The sequence below is a fragment of the Chaetura pelagica genome, unplaced genomic scaffold (assembly GCF_000747805.2).
Source record: "Chaetura pelagica isolate M959 unplaced genomic scaffold, ChaPel_1.0 scaffold344, whole genome shotgun sequence".
Taxonomy (NCBI): Eukaryota; Metazoa; Chordata; class Aves; order Apodiformes; family Apodidae; genus Chaetura; species Chaetura pelagica.
Genome location: NW_009953098.1, coordinates 5,243,600 through 5,265,076, shown reverse-complemented (window position 1 = coordinate 5,265,076; position 21,477 = coordinate 5,243,600). Strand labels below are relative to the sequence as shown.

Below are 21,477 nucleotides of genomic sequence, written 5' to 3'. Positions count from 1 at the left end.
TACACGTACAGGGCACAGGATGAGGCAGAGCATCAGCGACTAAATCATTGCTGGGAGAAGACAATAATTGTGCTGAAATAATGCCTTGCTTGTGAAGAAATCCACCAGCTGTGGACATTTATTAGGCCAATTGCTGTAAAGTATTAATTGAACAATGAATTTGGCTCAGATATGCAGTGATGTTATTGCTCTGCATATGTATTTAAGTCAATCTCAGGGGTCTTAGAACAATAGTTTTACCCAAACTACTCCAAACTGACCCCTCAATGTAAGGTCAGTGACAAAATACAGCACTTGTGTGTTTAAAGAAAATACAAACAAGAATGTTAAAGTGTCTTAGGTAATAAAAATGAAAGAAGTCAGTGATGTATAGTTTATTTTGTTCTTTTTGTATTTGGACAATGGAAAATCTGAAATCAGATGAACAATTTTCTAATTGTGTTCTTAGGGCTGCTGTGTTTGGGGGTTTCTTGTCCTGCAGGGCAGTGTCTTAATTTAAATTTGTTCCATTGTCCTTGGAGGAGTTTTTTATTTTATGTTGGGGCAGTGGTTTAATATGGAAGTAGATATTTTGGTTTTAGAGTTTATCAATTCTTTTGCCATTTTCAATCTTTTTGCCCTATGTTGAATATCTTCAGGGGTTCTCTCCTTACAGCACTGAGTAAAGAGAAAGCAGAACTGAACCAAGCTAAGTAAAGAACAAGAGTTAGGCACTGACTTTTTTTTTTTTTTTTTTTTTTTTTTAATGGAAAATATATCACTATGATTGGCATGGCCACTGTTCAGTTGTAGGTAGATACATTCTCTGTGCAAGGTGTGTTTTTCATAAACTGGAACCTAAGTAGGCACCACTATTGTCGGCTCAATGCCCGTATTGCTTTATAGGCAGCAAATGTAAGAACTGCAGCTTCACCTTTCACTGGACTCCAGCACTGAATTATTTACAAAGGAGCTGACTAGAGCTGAATGGGCTGCTCTGCCATTGAGGCTTCCTCCAGAATTTAAGATACAGTGTTCCCCAAGCTCAGCAACACCTCCAACTTCCGTGCATTTTCATTTCTCTCATGTTGCAGGAAAGAAAAAATCCAAATTTCAGACGTTCAAGAACTTCTTTGCCAAGAAGAAAAGGAAAGAGCCTCCACCTCCCAGGGGAGAGAGTAATTTAAAACCCAGCCAGTCCAGCAGCGATGTCAGCGTCCCTGTGCTCGGCGCTGCTGCGCTGCGCCCGCCGGAGGAGGCTGGGTAAGCTGGGGGGAAGGAAAAGAAAGAAATAAAAGCGGACCTCTCGCAGCAGTAGGATGAAAGCATGAGCTGGCCCCTCAGGAGCAACTTCTGTCCAAGTTTGTGCAAAACAAGCCCTAATGCTGATGAAGGAATTCCAGGAATTTCCTCTTTCTTTGCCTGGAGAGGAGGGGGAGGGCAGCCGGGGCAGGGGGGATCCAACCTCTTAGTCTGAAACTGCAGATAGCCCAGATTGTTTTAATTGGGTTTAGTGCTTGAAGTCTGTACTGAAAGGTCTGAGCAGCAGCAACTTTAAGAGAAGATGATGGTTGAGTAGTGCTAGTACAGAGAACACATGTCGAGTCGAGTTGCTATTTTACAGCATAAATGGTGGCCTCTGCCGTGGCTGGGCTAAAGGGAAAGAAGTTTTGGTGTATTATCAGCATGACATTGCTCCTTTAACTTTCTTATGTAGCCATTTAGGGATAGATAACAACTGAAAGCCTCTAGTTTTGTGTCAGCTACCTCTGCAGAGCCGTGAGTGAGGTTTGCAAGTCCTTAAGGTGTGTCCTGAGGAATTCTCAGATTGCTGAATGATGTTGATTCAAAAACTTGTCCTTTTTTTTTCAGTTAGTGCAATACAAGCACTTAACTTGCACTGCTAACTCTGCTTCACTGGTAACCTCAGGCCATGAAGCTACACAAAACTTCCACTTCACATCTCTGAATCTGGGGTAGGAAAAGCCTCTGGACATGGTGATGTCTCTCACCAGTGGTGTCACGGATCAGTATCTGGCAACATATAATTTGGCTGTTTTCCAACTCTTCAGCCTCCTCATACTCTTCTTTTAGCTACTCAGCCAAAGGCCTCTTTTCAGAATAGGCTAAACCTTGGGTTGTGGAGCTGCAGACTAAAGAAGTGTGGCAAAACACCAGCCACATCCTATGGTTTGCAGATTTTTGTTGGAGGGGACATTGAGCAGGTGTGACTCTGACAGAGGGCATGAATAGGTGACAAGGGACATGCTGAAACCATCAATTATCATTAAAGTCTTTGTATCATGAAATAAGGCATCTGGTGGAGCCCAACACCACTTTTCTTCCAGTGTAACAGTTTATAGATGTTACTTTCTCATGGGTGCTTGTTCCTCCTTGCCCCATCTTCCCCACTCTCTCTGTTGTGTTTATGCAACTGTATCATGGAAGTGATCTGGGAATGGAACAACCATCTCTTTATTTTGTTTGTTAGCATAACAGCAGCAGAGTAAGTGACCACACAACCAATTCCCTGGGGTAAGGGGAATTAGAGTCTCTGACTCAGCTAACCCAATTCAAACAGCTTGGGAACAGCTGAGCTTACCCCATCAGCCCATAGGAGGGACCTTAAAAATCAGCTTAAAATCAGCTGTTGGCTTCTGCAGCAATGTGGGTGCAAACTCTTTCTCTTGCCTTCAACCAAGTACTTCATGTCCAATTGCTGTTTCCCTCAGCACAATCCTCCAGTGATTATGAACTGTTTTGCAGGATTGGAGATCAGGAAGTGAGTAACAACCTTCTGTTTTCCCCTTAAAGATAGGATTAGATGGACTATCAAAAAAAGTTGGAGGATATGTTTGTCCAGACACTGCATGGCATAGGCATGCTTTGTAAGTAGCCAGAGAGACTGAACAACATAATCCTTTGGGAAAACCTGATGCTCAAAGCCAGGGGAAATACATCTTGTGAAAGGTTTATAAGGAGTCCTGAGCTTTGCAATTTCTGGCACTCAGAATATCAAAACCAATCCTAGAACAATGCTGCTGTTTGTTTGTTCTTGAGGCAGAAGCAGTGGTTTGCTTTTTTTTTTTTTTTTTAAACCACATAATATTTTAAAAATTTAACTTTTCTGGACACTAACCAGAGACGAAACCCCAAGATGTGCCAAATGCTTCTTATAGCAGGCAAAGGGTTGTGCTTAGAAGACAAGAGGATGTAGGGAATCAATCTGAGCTGTAAGTTTTGAATGGAAATTGAAAAATCTTGATGGGAAACTTGCAGCATGTGCCATGGACAACTTTCTGTTTGTTTCATCAAAAGGATACAAGACCTGACAGAGAGGAAAATTGGGTCCCAAATAGCCTTGTTCCAGTTAAAAAGCTTTGAGCAGTGAAAGTCACTGGGACAATATCTAAAATTGTTCTGGTCTTTGTAATGAGCACTCACTCTTTTGGCAGGCTGCAGTTGTTTTTGAGAATGGCTGCCCAAAGGAATTGTGTCACCTTTCCTCCCCCTGCCTCAAACACTAATTAAAGTTGCAGCAATAAGAAGTGGGAGATATCACAGGCCATGATGAGCTCAGGAGTGGCTTTATTGCCGGCTGTAGAGTCCCATCATTTCCTCAGTCAGGGCAGCTCAAGTATTGTGACACATGAATGAATTGAGCATTTGAATAGGGAAATCAGGGTGGAGTCACATTAAGTAAAAGATCTGAGGCTTTAGCTCTCAGGGCATCTTTACCTTCAGCACAAATACAGATAAACTGCCTGGAATTACACATGAATGTGTATTTGCACATAGGAGACTCGTATACGAAAGCTACAGTTCATTTTATATTTAATCAAATGCTCTTATTCTGACTGCCAGAAGAAAATCCATTAATTCTCTTGCAAACACTTGATACATAGAGAGAGAGAGATATGTTGTAAAGGCAGTCTCAAGAACAAGGAAGCCTCAGCACTTATTGCTAAAGAATTCCAAGTAAAGGTATTAAGGAAATCCCCAACTGAAAAGGTTAATGCATCTTAATGCACATGCATTTCTTGCAGTACATAAAATATGCCAGCTAATAATGAATATACATTACAGTAAATAAGAGTTGCATGACACTTTCTGAATGCAGTAAAATTATGTATTGCACATATGGAGTGTCTTCCCTGCCAAAAAGGACTCTGACATCAAACACACAAAAAAATGAGATGACTTCATTCCCTCTAATGATGAAATAAGGCAAGTGCCTTACTTGTGTGTAGGACAGCTTTCCTTATATAAGCCAACACAGACATTAACTGTTACAAATGATGGGAGGAAACATGAGCTCTGCCCTGTGCTCTGAGAGAAAGAGCTCAGATTGTTTTAGGTACAACATAAACATAGAGCAAAATTATTTTCTCCTACTATGAGATTTGGCACAACTGTGTACTGATTGAGTACACCTTTGGGGCAGCAGGAGGGTTAGTTGAGCAGACAAAGGAGATGTTGTCTCTGCAAATGTAAAGAAGGGAGATGCAGGAGGAAAAAGAGTAATTTATTTGGGTTTTTTTACCTGGTGTATTTGCTTTATGAAAGTTCACAGTATTTCAGGGCTTTCTTCTAAATAAAGAAAGAATCTGAGGTTAGACAAATAGCAGAGACCTACTCTATTTGATTTCCTTGCAGAAGAGTGGTAGCCTTACTAGTTTTTAATTGCCAGAGTTCTGTGCCTGATCACCCCTGTTACTCAAAGTCAAACTTGGACTGCACCTGAGCCAAGGAATCCTTGTAACCTGTGGGATACAAGACTGGCAGCCAACAATGTGACAGTATTCTCTGTTGCTTCCCAATTAAGTCCTAGAATTAAATCCTGGTAGAGGCCATCCTTGTGGTCTTACAGAAAAAGCAATGTACAGACAGTGCCTGCTTACACTGGTGGAACTTGAATAAAAGGTTTGGAGCCTTCCTTGTTGTGCTACCCAAGTGCAAAACTTGCCCTGTGCAATGTAGTAGCCCAACCCAAATCAACCCCAGTTGTTTACAACACAGTTAATAACTTGTGGGAACTCATCAGTGCTTCACTGGGCTGAACACCCAGTGAGCACAGAAGCAGAGCAGGAATATCTTCCCTGGGTACCTCAGCTTGGCCATGGATAGGTATGTAACTATGTCTCTGGACACTTGTCCCATCTACATTTTTTAACAGGCAAGGGATCTGATGATGTTAATGATACCATTGAACAGAACTATTTTTATTGTTGGACCTCAGAGGGTTTGATTCACGTTTGTTAATGTAGTGGACTAACAATTTCTGCCCAAATTTGCAAGAAGGAGGAAAATAGTTCACAGTCTTTGGCACGTATGACACACACCAGTGTATCCTTACTGTCTCATGCCAGGCACATTCACACCAAAGGAGGTACATGCAGAAAACTGACTTTAAACAGAGCTACTCACTAGTAACTAGTGATAGGGTAAGAGGAAATGACTTCAGGTTTTACCAGGCAAGGTTTACATTGGGTGTCAGGAAAAACATACAGAAGGGGTTGTCAAGTGCTGGAATGGGCTGCCCAAGGAGGTGGTTTAATCACCATCCCTGAATGTGTTTGAAAATCGTACAGATACAGTGCTTAGGGACATGGTTAACAACGGGCTGGGTCAGTAGAATTAGGTTAAAGGTTGGATTTGATGATCAGGTCTTTTCCAACCTGACTGATTCTGTGATTCTCTAAGATGCATTCCACCCTGACCTCTATATGGTCACTCTGCCATGGTGAAGTAGTGCAGAGAAGTGTTGGAGGACTTAATGCAGTGCATTGACTGCTCTTCCTTCCGTTCTTCCCAGGCCCAAAGGAAGCATGGGAAACAAAGCCTTGTCCCATGACAGTGTCTTCATTTTTGAGTCTGCAGCAGGAAATGTGGCAAGCAACAAGTTATCTCAGGAAAGCATACCTGGAAGAGTGAAAACTTTGCAGGTGAGGACATCTTCCCCTCATTCATGGTGCTGCTTTGTATTAGCTGTCTCTTGGGAGACTCTGTTGCTTGATTCCTTTGCTGAGTGCCTTAAGACTTCGTTGACTAAAGAGTCCAAAGCCAGACTTATTGCTTTTGGATCTATTCTGTCTCTTGGAAGCTGCATCTCTGAGTAGTCCTGGTGCTTTCAGCCTTGCCTGGGTCTCATAGTGTGTGAGTAACATTAGTCCAGTTGATAGACTCTTTGAAACTTTACTCAATCAGCATGTCTTCTTCCAATGGGATTTCTTCTCTCTGCTTTATCACTACTGCTGTTGGGTTAAGGCCATTTATTAATACTGTAGCATGTCCCTTACACTGTTATTCTTTGTATATTATTTATGTTATTCTTTTTGGCAATGTTGGGTATGATATTTCCACTGTACATGGTACCATCAGTGGCTGTGAAGGTGTGGGGGATGCAGGGTATGTGAGGGCACTCCTGGTGACAGCTTTATTTATATCATGATTCCTTCGATCTCTGCCAGCAAAGGACACTGTATTCTGCTAGGTCATTTCCTTCTTCCAAGGCATATATTGAACCCTCCTTGACAGATCCCTTATCAACTGTTGGTTATATTAGTTGTAGCTCAGCTCAGAGTGCTGAGATGAAGTTTAACATTTTTCCAGAGACTCGAAACAAACTGTTGATAAGGCAGCCAAAGGCCATTGAAATTCTTCCTTTGCTCAGTGTGAACTTCATATTGCAAAACACAATTGCATCACATGTTAAGTAATAAAAGATGCAGAGGGACTTGTTCCTCCCTAAGACTGCAAAATAGGCTAAGCTTCAGTCCAGGGTATTTTTTTATATAACAATGGGAGTAGCAGGAGAAATCATGTTTATATATGACCAAACTTCACTGGGGAAAAAAGGCTCTTTTCATGTTATCTGCAGTCCACTGTGCCCTCTCTTCATCCATCCATCATCCTGCATGGTAATGTAATACTGCCAGCTCTATTTTTATAGCTATAGAAGTCAGCCTTTTTCTGTGAGCTTGACCCTTGTCAGAATAAAAGCCAAGCACTAATTAAAGCTGTTATTTTCTTAGCAATGTAAATTAACTTCTACCAGTAGAAGACAGATTATAAATTCAGAATTTCCCCCACAACACTTTGCTGTCTGCATGTAATAAATTTAATACATAAAAAATGGGAAGTTGTGAGAAGAAGGAAAAGCAAAATTTACTTTCTATATTTTCCTTCCCATGAAGTGCACAGGTATGTTGGTCTGGCTTGTTTTACCCATCTATTGCAATCTTTGTGTAGTTTGTCATCAGTCCTGCTTCTGCAGATTATATTGGTGACACTTCTTTGATTGCTGTGAGAGGCCAGGAAAACTGTTTGAACTGGGGCCTGGCAGATTAAAGGGTGACACTGTGTCCTGTGTGGCTGTTAGATCTATAGGAATTACATTCCAGGTGAATCTTGCTGAATAAGAATGGCAACTGTTCAGATCTCTTTGACAGAGATATAAATGAATACATAGCTTGCAGAAGAATACAGAATTAGGCCTAGAATTTCCCAGTCTGGTTTAATAAGCAAAGAAACAGGAAAAAAAAAGCCTGCATATTTATCTTGGGAATATCTGATTGAAACGTTTTTAGTTGAAGTACAAAGTTTCTGTTCAGACTTGTATCTGTTCCAGCTTTGACATGGCTGACAGACTTAAGCCAAGAATTTTAGTAATGGTGTTTCCTGGGATCTGAACTTTTTTATTTTGAAGAAACATCTGGCTGCTTGTGAGGTTGCAGACTTTGTTTTATTTTGCTCGGGTCAGGGCCTGCCAGAGGATTCTTTTGTGCAATCTTGGAAAAGAACCACCACATTTCTTTGGAAAGTTGTTCCTGGCTGCTGTTGTCATTCTTGCTGTAGACAGGACCAGGATATGATGCTGGGAAAATTAACAGGCCATTCATTAGGGTGCATCAGAAATCAAATGAAGTTGTCATGGTATATAAAGTGGGACTCAGCTGCTTTTGCAGGAGAGGCTGATTACAAGCTCTCAATATTTGGAAGGACTTTGTGTAGGACAGCTGACCACATAAACCTGGGGCTAGGAACTGCTGGCTGACAATACTTTGTGTAACTATTTGGGACATCCAGATATGTGTAATTATTTAAAGAACACTTAAGTCTAGAATTTTTAAAGTTTTAAATTTAAATTGAGTTAAACTGCTGTCAATTTTCTGGAATGGTAAATTTTCTGCCTTTGGTAACTTACTGAATAAAACTTTGATTTTCATTTTGTACCAAAGCCAGTTCTAATGATGGGTCATTGATGAATGCAACTAAATGAAATTTTACTAATGGCTTTTCTCTGTAAATGGCCTGTTTCTTCAAGTATTTCTGTTAACTAAGACATTCTGCATGCCTTATGGGAGCAACTGGGGTGAATGTGTCCAAAATGTCCCTTATTAATAATGCCATATAAGGATATATTCTAAATTCCTTTTCAACCACAGCTTCAGTTGCAACAGAACATCAGACTTGGATCACCTCCTCTTGTTATAGCTGGGAAGAAGCTAGAAGATGCAGGTGCTGTTTCTGAAGATGATGGTTTACCTAGAAGCCCTCCTGAAATTTCAACCCTTCATGAAGTTCTGACAGATTCACCAAGCAAGGTATAGTTATTATGTCACTTTAGTGACCATGATAAAATCTGCTTGAAGAAGAGGGAAGACCTTTTTGATTGCTTGTGATAAAATCTGATGGTACAGATCAGTCAGAACCTGAACAAGTCTAGGTGTGGGATACTTAGGAAGTGACCTTAAAAATACCCCTCTGAGTACAATTTTCCATGCTTTTATGTAACCAGTGCTGGGACAGTAGTGACCAATTTCGTTAGGTAAAGAGGAGATAAGTTCAGCTGATGTGCCACCCCTCAGTGCCTTTGGGCAAGGCAGTCTCCTCTGGCAGGTCTGCATGGCAGAAAGCAGAAAAAGGGTGAGTGTTGTGTTACTGTGACTGTTCCACTTCCAGTTGGGAACAAGCTGAGGTACTTGCAGTGCACAAACAAACTTATCATGTCTTCCAGCTTCAGAAAGATGCAGAGATTGGCAATTTCCTGCATCTGTGAAAGGGGAGGAGTTTTGGGGTGTTTTAAAGCTGGTGAGAAAAAACAAAAATAATGAGGATTGCAAGAGAATCTTAATCAGTGGTTTTGGAATTAAATACCTCAAAGTCAGGGCAATATTAGTTGAATTGACAGGAAAGGGACAATCCTAAGTCTGAGGTTAACAGATCCTGATGGGACTCAGAGGAGGTTGGGTTATCTTCTTTATTAGGAATTGCCTTCTCAGAGCAGATGCATGATTTTGGACTTGAGTGAGCATATGAGCATTTATAAAATTTATGGTCTTACAACAATAAGCCCAAATAACTTTATAAAATGTATTGTCTCATGTGATCAACCCTCATGGCATATCTCGTAACAGGGTGAAGTTCTCCTGCTTTATGTTTGGTCCCCAATGAGCAAACAAAACCTATTCTGTGAAGCAGTGACTCAGTGACCCCTCCTTTACCTTTCCTCTTGTGTTTTCTCATGGTTAGCACTGGATAGCCAGTCCCAGATAATTCAATGTGACTTTTCCCCTGACTTACCCTCTTCCTTATTTTATCCCACAGTCCTCCAACCCTGTTCAGCGTCATAGCTCTTTGAGTTTAGGCGGGACAGACAGTGAAGATGAACAGGTAAATAGCTGCTTTTCCTGCTAATGAACTTTCCCAAGATGGCATAGGTGGTGTCTGTGTGGAGCCAGTACAATTATATTGTCTTTTTAATTAGTTCTGTATCTTAGCAAACAATTAATGAACAGTCCAGAGTGATGCAAATGATACTGAAAATGTACCTCTCACAGAGTTTTGAATAAGAGGCAGAAATAGAGGCAGAAATCTACCTATAAGTGGTTTGTGTGTGCAGCATAATCAGCTCTGTGACACCATATGGATCTATAAGGTTGCACAACAGAAAGTTGGACAAAGCAAACCACTTCAGTTTCACTTCTGTGTCCCAGAGCCCCAGTACTCAACAATAATAATGTCTTAATAACACCTGCCTGTCACTAGTGGCCTGTGAGCAATGCTCTGCGTCTCTCTAATCATGGTAGACAACAAGAAAAGCTCTGTGTTCATTTGCAGTTGTCTTTGGATGATAAGTGACCAGCAGCAGCAGGTTCTGCTGTCAGAACAACACAGTCTATTCCTTGACCAGCTCAGAAAAATATGAAGAGTTCATTTTTTTGGAGAGGGACCTGGAGGACCTCCACCTTGACTGTCCCAGCTGCCTGAAGCTGGGTTGAGTTCTTGCCCAGCTCATGCTTTCAAGGCAGGCCTGCAAGGTTTGCTATATTGCCTTTCTCCAGTGTTAACACAATGTCTTAAAGACCAGGCAGACCACAGATATCCCAATGGGGTCTTCAAATGCCTGTAAGAAAGGCAACCACCACTCCAACAGGGCTGATTTGATTTGGAGGGTAGCCCTTGCAATTGTGTAATCATAGAATCTTAGGTGGTTAAGGTTGAAAGGGACCTTAAAGATAATCAGGTTCCAACCTCCCTGCTATGAGCAGAGACACCTCACACTAGACCAGGCTGGACAAACCTCATCCAACCTGGCCTTGAACACCTCCAGGGAGGGCACTTCCACAACCTCTCTGGGCAACCTGTTCCATCACCTTGCTACCCTCATGATGAAGAATTTCTAAATCTCCCCTCTTTCAGTTTACTACCATTACCCCTTGTCCTATCCACTACCTCCTCTCTGGTGAAAAGCCTCTCCCCAGCTTTCCTATAGCCCCCTCAGATACTGGAAGGTGCTATAAGGTCTCCCCTGAGCCTTTTCCAGGCTCAACAACCTGAGCTCTCTCAGTCTGTCTCATAGCAGAGCTGCTCCAGCCCTTTGGTCAACTTCGTGGCCCTTCTCTGGACCCTCTCCAACAGCTCCAGGTCTTTCCTGTGCTGAGGGCTCCAGAGCTGTATACTGTACTCCAGGTGTGGCCTCACCAGAGCAGATGTGTCACCAATGTAAGTTCTCAGGCACTTCCACATTTATAAATAGCTACTTTCTGAGTAATCTAAAGCAAAGTGTGAGGCTGTTGCTCAGAGCGAGCAGCAAATAACTTCACAGAGACATTACCCAGCCTTGCCCTGCCTCAGCCAGATAGCCTTCATGGAAACCTTACTTCCTTGTTGGCATCTTCAACCCAGACTGATTAAAAGCAAAACAGGGTCCCAGCTTGTGGAGCTGAGGACAGTGCTTTGGCACAAACACTCTTTAGGAAGTGGGCCTCCCAGCTGCAGGATTCTCCTTGGGCAAGCTCATGTAACTGTGCAATAACCAACAGACACCAACTTTATCATACAGTTAAACACTGTTGGGGACATCCTGTCTCTGCTCCACTGTCTTTGAGAGGAGATACCAACTGTCAGTTAGTGCTCAGAAAGAAAAATATCCTGAAATCCTTAGTGGAGTAGGGAATTTGTCATATATGTATAGAAGTAGCTCAGGTACTAGCTTCAGTTGTTTTTATATTAAATAAACACAATTGTAATTTTATAATTGAAAGCCAGAAGAACTTGTATGTAGAACTGAGTTACTAAAAAATGTTACTATTTTTGTAAATTCTAGTGATGCTTAGAGGTTTATCATTAATCTTGTAGAACTATAACAATAATTATCTCATTTACCAACTGTGTTCTACTTTCTCTCCTCCACAGTGTGTAAATTTTTCCAGAGAAGAGTCTCTGTCTGTCATAATACATTTGTTGTGGTGTATTTCAGATCTAGGGACTTAAAAAAATTCAGTGGAGAACAGGGAAATTAGTTTTAGGTACCTTGAACACAAAATAATGTACCTGAACAATGTTTGTAGATGAGACAGGAAGGGACTTTCATTATCTTTAAAACTTCATCAGCACATGTTTTAGTTGCTGTGTTATACCCTAAGCTTAGACAGTGCTAAAAGCTGGATGCAGGGTGAAAGGGCTGTTTCCCCTGGCTTCCTGGGCAAAGCCAAACCTGCAGGTGTGTTACACTGAGTGATGTTTCTCTGGCGTGTCTGTGAAATTCTGCGAATGTTCCAGAAAGTCTGGTCTGCGTTTCAAAAAGTAACAAAACCAGTCAAACTGCATGTTTGGGGGTTTCTCTACAAACAGTTCTGTAAACCCTCTTTTTTTCCCCAAAAAATCTGAGGTTACTGCTGTTTAGCTCCCCACAGCAACTCTGCTGAAGGGTGAGATCCACAGCACTGTCTGGGAGATGGTTCTGGGATGTTAGTTGGAGAGAAGCATTTTTTTTCCCAAGGGGACTGGATAATAAAAGAGCTAAGTGGCTATGGCAACTTTTTTAGAAATAGAGATAATGAGGAGCAAGTGTCCATGCTACTTTCGTGTTTTTTTAACGACACATCCCTGCGGCTTGTCGCGCTATAGGGATGAGAAGGCAGCGGTAAGAACTGCACCAGTGTCTCCTGCTGGTGCGTGCACATATTGCAAATGGGTTTTCAGGTAAGAGCTGGGAAGGGGACAGCTGAGGCTCCTCCTGTGGGAAAGGGAGAGACAGGTTTTCCTCACTTTTGTGTAACATACAGCTCAACACACAGAATTGAGTAATCTCAATGCAGAGACAACACCACGCATGCGTTTTAAGGTGAGGATTTGTGTCCAAAAATACAGCCATTTTGGGCATTTTACTAGCAAAGGAATTGTTTCAGAGATGTGGAGAAGCTAAGCAAAAAGTAAAGTGTCTTGTTTGTTTTACAGATACCTTCTGGAGCATCCTCCAGGCCCATCAGTCCTTCATCCCCAGCCACTCTGGGAGCCCCCAGCTCACGAGGCAGCACCTTCCTTCCTGTTGACTTCACCATCCCTGCCAGTCCCCTTGGCTGCCTGGACACCTCAGCAGCCCGGCACAGGATTGCCCTGAACCCCCGGAAACAGAGAGGCTTCACCAACAAGAATCAGCAAACCTCCCAGGTGAGTGTTTCCTGGGAAAGAATCACCGTGCAGAAGGAACTGGATGGGAATTTTTAGTTGCTATTTTAAAGATTTTTAAAATTTTTTTTTTTTTCTTTCCTATTGACATTCGTTTACTTTTTTTTTGTTGTTGTTCTTTCATTGGAAGAAGGGAAACCACCTATTTTCTACCAACCAGCCCAACAAAGAATACTCAGAAAACTTCAGTGTTGCGGAAGCTGAAGAAACGTGCAAATTTAGTTTTCCGTTATTTAGTAAAAAAAGTTGCAGGTCACATTTCATTTGTAAAAACATTCCTCCTGCTTGGAAGCTATTTTTCAGTTTTTGAGAAGCCTGAGTCTGTTTCTACAATCTCTGCTGGATATTCTTTGTGCAGCAGCTGGTACAACTACAGTGCTGGAGGAGAAAAACTGATTTTGTCTCAATCAGAGATACCAAAAGTGATGATAATGTCTCTGGCTTGGTCTATGCCACTGGGTACCTGAGGTGACGTCTTAAAATCATTCTTGTTCACTCAGAATAGGTCAATCCCAGAATGTTTCAGATTCAAGAGAGGTCAATAGGCTGCCTTTGGCATTTTAAACATTAATTCTAGTTTCTTAATTGGAATAGTACATCACCCACAGTGTTGGTAAACTACAGGATGGGGGGGTATGTGTCTATGTTTTAAGTATCCATAAACATATATGTGCATAAAATACAGTTTTTGTGCATTATTCTTTAAAACATCTTACTGCTCCTCATTAGGTGGAACAGCTGGAAAATGAAGCATGTCTTCCTGCAGTCCCAGAAAAGAAGGGAAATTCAACAGAATTACTTGAAAGTGACGAGCATAGAAGTGAGTGGGGAGGTAATGCAGTTTTACATATTGCTCCTTTGGATGCTTGAACTCCTCTACATAAGGCTGACAGGACCTATTTGAATTGTAAGTTCTTTCAAATGAGGCATCTTGTGGTTTAATAAAACCAATCCTGGCTACTGAAGTGTTACGGTGGAAGAAGCTGTGTACTCCACTCCTCATGGTGGTGCTGAAACTGTGAGCTTTAAGGGCAGCATTAAAAAAATACAGGGGGTGAAAGTACCATGCTCAGAAGTGCTTGTGCTACACAGTTGCCTAGATCTCGTTGGCTGGAGATCCAAGTTCCTTGAAACTCAGAAAAACCCTGGCCTCAGCATTACATCTGCTATGTGTGTAAGGTTACTTCAATTTGCTTGTGTTTGCTAGATCTTCCTTTGCTACCTTCCCCCTTATAATTTGAGTAACAGCCAATTACCAGTGGTAACACATTTGTAATTGTAAACTGTAAAAACAAATTATATTTCTCCAAGACAGCACTGAAGACTTTCCTTTTTAGCATTGCATTACAAATCCACTGGCTGATGGTAACACTTTAATGTGGTGGGAACGTTAGTACTTTGTTGTCAGGGCAGCCTCACAGCCTGATCCTGTCACGCATCAGAGTTACTGTGTGTGCAGCCACACCTAAGCTATCCAGATGTTCAGCAACCCTGCTGGAGCTGCAGGAGGCAGAGCTACCTGATGCTGAGATGTTCTGCTTAAACATAGAGAATCCTTCAGATCATTCTAGACAGCATTTCTAGGCACACAGATGAAGAAATGTTTAGGGAAATCTGGCTAGAGGTTGTACAATAGGGCTATGCACAGAAAAGAAATAAACAGCAGCAGATTTGGTACAGCTGAAGCATAAAACAACTTTGTCATTCCCAGGATTAGGTATGTTCAAACTAAAGACTTGATCAGTCCTTACTTGGACAGCCCATTTCTAAATATGCTCTTAAGAGCCTTAAATTATCAAACAACAGTGGTCAGACGTGGGGAATTCGTGATAAACGACTGCACTAGCTGGAATGAGTTACTGATACAGATGGTGCTTGAATTGTAACCTTTAAGTGCACACTTTTCTCTGTTTAATACAGGATTATCAGCCCAGGTGGGACATTGTGCAAAGGGAGGCAGTTCTAAGGAGGCACCAGGTGTAAAAAGTCCCACTGATACTGCCTGTGACTTTTGTGATTCCACACTTGTGGTGGAAGACCCTTGTGCTTTGCTGCAAGAGGATGCAGGCTTTCCAGACATGGACCACCAGTGTAAAGCAGCTGCACCCCTTCTGACACCTGAGCCTTCCCCAGGGTACTTGGAGGAACACCACAGTGCAACAGGGTCATACTGTTCAGATGAGTCTGCTGATGACTTGAGATTGCACCAGCAAAATTCCAGCACTGAAGTATCTGCACTTCCAAAACAAATTGAAGGAGAAACTGTTGTATTTCCAGTTGTACTACCAGCTGACCTGTTTAGTAATGGTGTGGAAAAAGAAGGCATGGATACATTGGCAGATGTTGCACAAAGGTCCTCAGTAAATTCTGTGGACCTGAACATGAAAGACCAGGAAAAGGGGGATGCACTGTTTATTGGCAGAGTAGAGGCCTGCTTGGGTACTTTTGAGAATCATTCCAACCACACTGTCTCAGATACTGCACCAAGCACTGCACAGGTTGTGGGAGCCAATTCAGAGTCATCTTCTGACATCAAGACAGTGACTGTTTTGAAGCTTGAAAAGGGTTCAGTAGCAAGAAATGACAAAGAAGCTTGTGAAAGAATGGAATTTCAGCCATCCAAAGGCAATGCAGGAAGAAAAATAGAGACTGCTGCATCTGTCTGGGAAGCAGGTTGTGTGCTACCTCCCAGTACCTTGGAAGCAGGTTTTAAAGCAGAAACTGTGTCTGTTTCAATGGGTAACCAAGGCAGTCAACAGGCCAACACACCGTACACCTCTGAAAAACCTTCTGTTGGATATCTTGCCTCTTCACATTTGACTGGCTTGAAGAGTAATATCTCTTCCAGTGATGCCAGTAAGGAGTACCAGGTAAGCAGTGCAGCTTCTCACAAGAAAACTGTGGAAGACAGTCAGTGTTCAGATGAAAATGTGAAAAGTCCACTGAAGACTGCTTCTGCTAAACCAGTCAGATTTACCATTGCACCAGCATGGCAAAGGTCTCTCTCAGGTGGTTCAAATTCAAAGGAAGATTCCTATTCCAGAAGTTCCCCAACGTCCCCTGTAAGATCAGAGTGGTTTGAAGGAATGACAAAAGAACACACACGTTTTGAAGCAGTCATCCAGGAATCAGCAAAAGCCAACTCAGGTAGATTAGATCAAGATTGTAAGGACAGTGATTTGCCTTTCAGTGCTTCTATGGAGTGGGCTGACCATGAAGTACAAAATGTTGAAAACCCATTTGGGGTCAAACTAAGGAGAACATCATCTTTACTGAAATACCAGAATGAAAGATGTGCTGAGTCTCCAAAGCTGATCCCCTCAGCTGTTCCCACTGCATCTTCTACTTCAGTCAAGGAGGATCAGAAATTGGTGGACAATGGGAAGCCATCTCCAAGGCTTCCTGTCAGCACAAAATCATGTGTTAAAAAAACAGATCATCTAGAAGACAAAAATCCTCCCAAGACAAGAGCTGAAGAAATGACAAAAAAACAAAATGGTCATAAACCTTCAGGTATTTATGCTGTATTTTTATCCAAACATTCTAGGAAAACAGTGGTCATAAGAACCTTGGCAGAGTGGAAAGTGAAAGATAAAAATCCTCTTGATGAGGACCAAATTCAGCCTCGAGTTTGTCAGCACCACCATTTAATTGGCCTTCATGATTTGGCCAGTCAAGAGAATTCTTGGCTTATCTTAATGAGGGGTGTGTTCCAGCAAGAATAACAACAGAGTAAATAGCTTAAGGGCCTTTGAAGCATTTCTGGTATGACCTACCTGTAGTATAGTTGGATTAACACAGCTTTTTAAAACTTGCTGCTGTTTTGTAGGTAGTTTTCCAGACAGCAGCATCTGAAACCTTAACTAGGAGTTGCATTAGGTGTGATTATTTTTTTTCTACAATCACTTAATTTAAAATGTTTTAAAAGTGAAAAGGCAGACTGTATTTTACTGCCTACATGAAAAAATAACAGTTATCATACTAGTTTAATCTGCAGTGTAAGGATGTTGTTTCTAAGGCAAAATCTGGTTCACAATGATCTCAGTGGGAATTCTGTCACTGACTTAAATGGAGGAAGTCAGGTCAAAAACTCCAGAACAAACAGAAAAAACAGTTATTTCCAAGGAAAAAATAATCAGGGGAAGGTAGTTGTATGTCCACAACGTTCAAAGGGTATTACAGATGTTAAAGGATTTAAAACACAGAACAGTAGCTTTAGACTGACTTGACCTAAATCCCTTCTTCAAAAATGCTTCTTTTGTAGAAAAAGTCTCTTGTCCACATTTGGAAACTGCTTCTTCTGAACCAGCTTGGGTCTTCATGGCAAAACGGAAACAAAAGGGTTTTCAGGACCACCCTCTTGCCAAAGAACATAAAGCTGAAGACAAAGCTTTGACCAAAGTGGAGGAGGTAGAGTACCAATGTTGCATGGGTGTGAATCCTGGGCCAGGTTGCCTGGGTACTTTTGCACACCATTCAGTATCATCCTCCTGGGAGGCATGTTGTGAGCACTACTCAAAGACAGATTTTCAGGACTGGTGTCTAAAGTGTATTGGGACAGACAGATGATGCATGTGAAGTAGCTCTGTATTTGTAGCAGCTCTCTTCCTTCTTGCCTTCTCCCTCCCACAGTATGTCCCCAGCCATCCTTGTCTGGCTTTTGCTGCATTTCCACAGGCAGGTTTAGAAATGTTGCCAGATCAAGCTTTTTGAGTGCCAGTGGCTAGCAGGTTTCTTAGTTGCATTCTTTTCTTCTATCCTTTTATAGCCAGGGATCTGTGCTAGTGAGAACATACTGAAGAAAAATGTACCATCCAGCTTGAGCTCTCAGGACAAGAAAATGCAAACGAAGACCAGTGTGTCTGCTGCAGCAGGTATTCTCTCTCTTTACATCTTCACACAGTGGCTACAATTTACCTCAGTAAATAAGTGCTGTGGGTGCAAGTACTGAGGGAGACTGCTACCTTTGTGATAATCAGCACACTTGAAACAAGGCCTGTTCAGACTATTGTTTGTGTAGAAGTCAAGATGTTGGCTTGCTCACTCAGCAGAGAAGAAAGTGAGAAACTTTTATCTCCACTGCTGGTTCATGTAATGGCATATAAACAGTATGGTGATTTGCTGCTAGCAAAGGTCAGTACTAAAGAATAGCAGTTGAAGTTGGAGAGTGTCCAGAAGAGAGCAGCAAAACAGGTCAGGTCTTCTAGACCTCCAGTCAGCCAGGAAATACTGATGGGAGTGGAGATGGTTAGTCTAAAGAAGACAACTTAATTTGCTGCAGAGGACAAGACTAGTCTTCATGCCCTGTATGAGCTTAAAATGCACCAGGGGAGGTTTAGCTTAGATATTAGGAAATCCATTATGACAGTAAGAGTGGTGAAATTCAGAATAGCTTATGTTGCTTGTGGAGTGCAGTTTCCATTGCTGGATGAGTTTAATAGATCAGCAAGAATAGTTTAGGTGAACACAGAAGCTCAGTGGCCTCTCTCCTGCCCTGTTAGCTGTGACTCTCTATAAAAGCTGCAGGGGAAGAGTGTGATTCAGACATCATGACTCACATACCTCTTCCAGGGCTACTGCTGGGCTGCAGCTTATCCCTCCCTGCTTACACAGTGTGGTGCCAAACCTCAGAGACACACTCCAGCTAGATACAGATAAACCAGTTCTTCATCTGTAAAAGCACATTGTGCTGGCTGAAAGCTATTGATTTCAGATACTGCCTGAGAAGATAAGAAATGCCCCACAGTGTAAGTGCAGTGGCCTTTCCATTCCAGGTTCCTGCTGCTGACACTCATTAAGAGATGCTGTCTAGAGAGACTGGCCACTTTATAACCCAGCAGCATCCAGAATTGTTGTATTAGAGATATTAGGGGTACCTCTGTGCCTGCTCCCTGCAGTAGTTGTTTATCGAGCTGTTACCCATTTTTGAATCTGCAGAGGCTACAAAATAAGCTTTCTCCCTTACAACAGGTACTGACCAGCTGAGGATGTGCACTAGCATAGAGGCTCTGATGTCAGTTGCCAGCCTAACTGTGGCTGTGTAATTAAAATACAATAGTTTTTGAAAAGGAAAGTGTTACAGACCAGCTTCCTCTTGTGGTTTTAGGTGCAAAGTGAGAGATTAAATGTAAACAGGCCAAGATTTTTGCTCAGATTAGATGGCCTTCTGTTGAAAAGCTGGCACAGACTGAGTTTCTGGTAGAAACCCAGCAGCCTTCAGTCAAAATTCAGAACTCCACAAAGTACTCTGTTATTCATTTACTAGAACTCAGACCACTTGTGGCCTTTGCAGCAGAATTACAAGTTTTTCTGCGTCACCTTTTCCCAAACATTTGCCTAATTTCCTGACATCCAATGACTGTTTTCTCCTCTCCAGAGGAGTTGCATAATCTATTCTACCACTCCATGAATATCGCCAAGAGCTCTGACCAGTGCTGATGTCTAAGGAAAACACTACTGCTCAGAAAACCGTGCCCTATTGCTTAAGAAATGTTCAGCACTGTTCAGCCCAGGAGTAGGAAATTGGGAATCCCAAATGTAAACTTTCCTCTTCTCTGATTTGTTTCTCATTATCACAGACAGCAATTTGGCTAATTTCTTGCTAGTGGTGGAAAGGATGTTGATTTAATCTCCAGAGGAGTTATTAGTTTGGATCATGATTTTTGGCCTATGTTAACTGCTAGCAGTTTTCTTGATGGATGGTTGAGGTTTTCTGTGCAATGCAAACATCCTGCACACAGCAGCAAGAGCCAGGACAGCTCAAGGTCAGCTAAATGTGGAAGAGGATTCCAAGAAATCAGACCCTTACTTCACTGAGTGTAACTGTTTTGTTACTGCTGCGTGACAGTCCATGTCATAACCAAGGAGATGTCACTTACTCTTGCCTCCCACTTCACCCTGAGCATGGTGAGGTTTGTCCCAAAGTCTGTCTTCCCTCAAATAGGCACGAGACCATGAGCCACAGTATTGTTTGGTTGGTTTTTTTTACCATGTGCTGTCAAGAACATGCAGAAGGCCTTCAGCTAACTTTTGTTTATTACAAAGAAGGAAGTCTCTCAAAATATGAAAATTCACTTCCAAAATAAAAATTTCAGTAACACTTACATTTCTACATCACCTTAGATACTTCTGAAAATTTTGCTGGGCATGTTGAGCTGCAGCCTGTTTTTAATGGACAGTGTACTTCCTCCAGGATTTGTAAGTACAGCTCACCTCCTGCAAGAACTACCAGTAGGCCAGGATTTTTAAAAGACCAGAGACCTCCTGAGTGGATTAGGAAACTTCTTCGGCTTTGCTCATTAGTGTGACTAATAGAACTGATGGACATTTGCTATTGATTTCAGTGAAAGCAAGATCAAGCTTCTTGCATTTGACATTGCTTAAGTCCCCATGTGGCAGCTCTTCTTGTGCTGGAGCACAGCAGCCTCATGCCTGCCACATGCCATGCACAGATTAATCAAACAGCAGAAAAAGTCTAAATTTTCTCAGTTTGACTCACACACGAGTGAAGTGCTGCCTGGGTTGAAACGGATGGAGCAAGCACAATGCTGAAAGATTTGTGAACCATTGTCTCAATGAAATGAGAGCTGCATCTGCCCAGAGCTGCCTTCTGTGAAGCCCCATTCCAGGCTGTCTGTCTGAAGACTTTAATCATGAAATTTCTCAAACAAGATGGATGGTGGAGGCCTTTTCTAAACAGTTACTCAAAGCCATACAAGGAGTGTTATCTGTATTCCTCCATCCTTTGTGAGGGTGACAGGCTTGTGTTAGGCTGCATGAACACCTAGCCCCACCAGAATCCAAGTCCAAGAACACAAAGCACTGGTTTGATCCCCACTTAGTATTAAATAATATTGCTGCATCAATATTTGTGCTGGCAGTGAAGACAGAAAAAAGTCTTTGAGACTTCTCAGTGTTGAAAAACATGTACCAGTTACTTTTAACCCCACAGCAAGCCTGATCTTTGCCTTGCAGATATTTTGTTTTCATTTCCCTGCACATTCAGGAGTCTTACTCCTAGATTTTCTTGCACTCTCAGAGCAGAATAAGCCTGTGGAACTCCTTGCTGTACACTGTCATGGAAATTAAGAGTTGGAAATTATTAAGAAATTCGTTAAGAATATGAATTATAAAAATACCTGATGTGATAGTCCCCACATGCTTGAAGAATTTTGAAGAACTTTTTAACTTATCAGGGCTCAGACAGTTGCTGTTGGGAGTGAGGAGAAGATTCTTTCATGGGCAGATTATTCACTTGCAGCTTAGCATCAATTTTTCCATTGCAATAACTAGTCCTCAACACCATTGTAGCTGGACCAGACAGTGCTAGCAATACCCAGTTTAACAATTCCTCTGACTTATTTTTGAGTCACACTCCGGGCTGTGAGATGATTGCTTTAGAGAGAAGGAAATATTATTGGCAGAAATTGAGTTTTTAACTCTCTAGCCTTCCAATGAGTGATGGGTATCTTCTTGTTGGCAGGCAAAGTTGGACCTATTGCTCAGGAAGCATCTGTGATTCCT

General features: G+C 42.0%; 1 protein-coding gene across 1 annotated transcript in view; it reads left to right on the top strand.

Moving 5' to 3' along the window:
• Window positions 1-21,477, top strand: part of KIAA1210 (KIAA1210 ortholog) — a 24,532-nt gene that overhangs the window by 2,815 nt on the left and 240 nt on the right. The window contains exons 2-10 of the mRNA XM_009997216.1: window positions 1,074-1,242; window positions 5,795-5,924; window positions 8,427-8,585; window positions 9,589-9,654; window positions 12,724-12,936; window positions 13,684-13,774; window positions 14,875-16,467; window positions 17,219-17,364; window positions 17,723-17,828. Of these exons, the coding sequence (XP_009995518.1) occupies window positions 1,074-1,242; window positions 5,795-5,924; window positions 8,427-8,585; window positions 9,589-9,654; window positions 12,724-12,936; window positions 13,684-13,774; window positions 14,875-16,467; window positions 17,219-17,364; window positions 17,723-17,828 (2,673 nt within the window). The remainder of the gene's footprint in view (window positions 1-1,073; window positions 1,243-5,794; window positions 5,925-8,426; window positions 8,586-9,588; window positions 9,655-12,723; window positions 12,937-13,683; window positions 13,775-14,874; window positions 16,468-17,218; window positions 17,365-17,722; window positions 17,829-21,477) is intronic.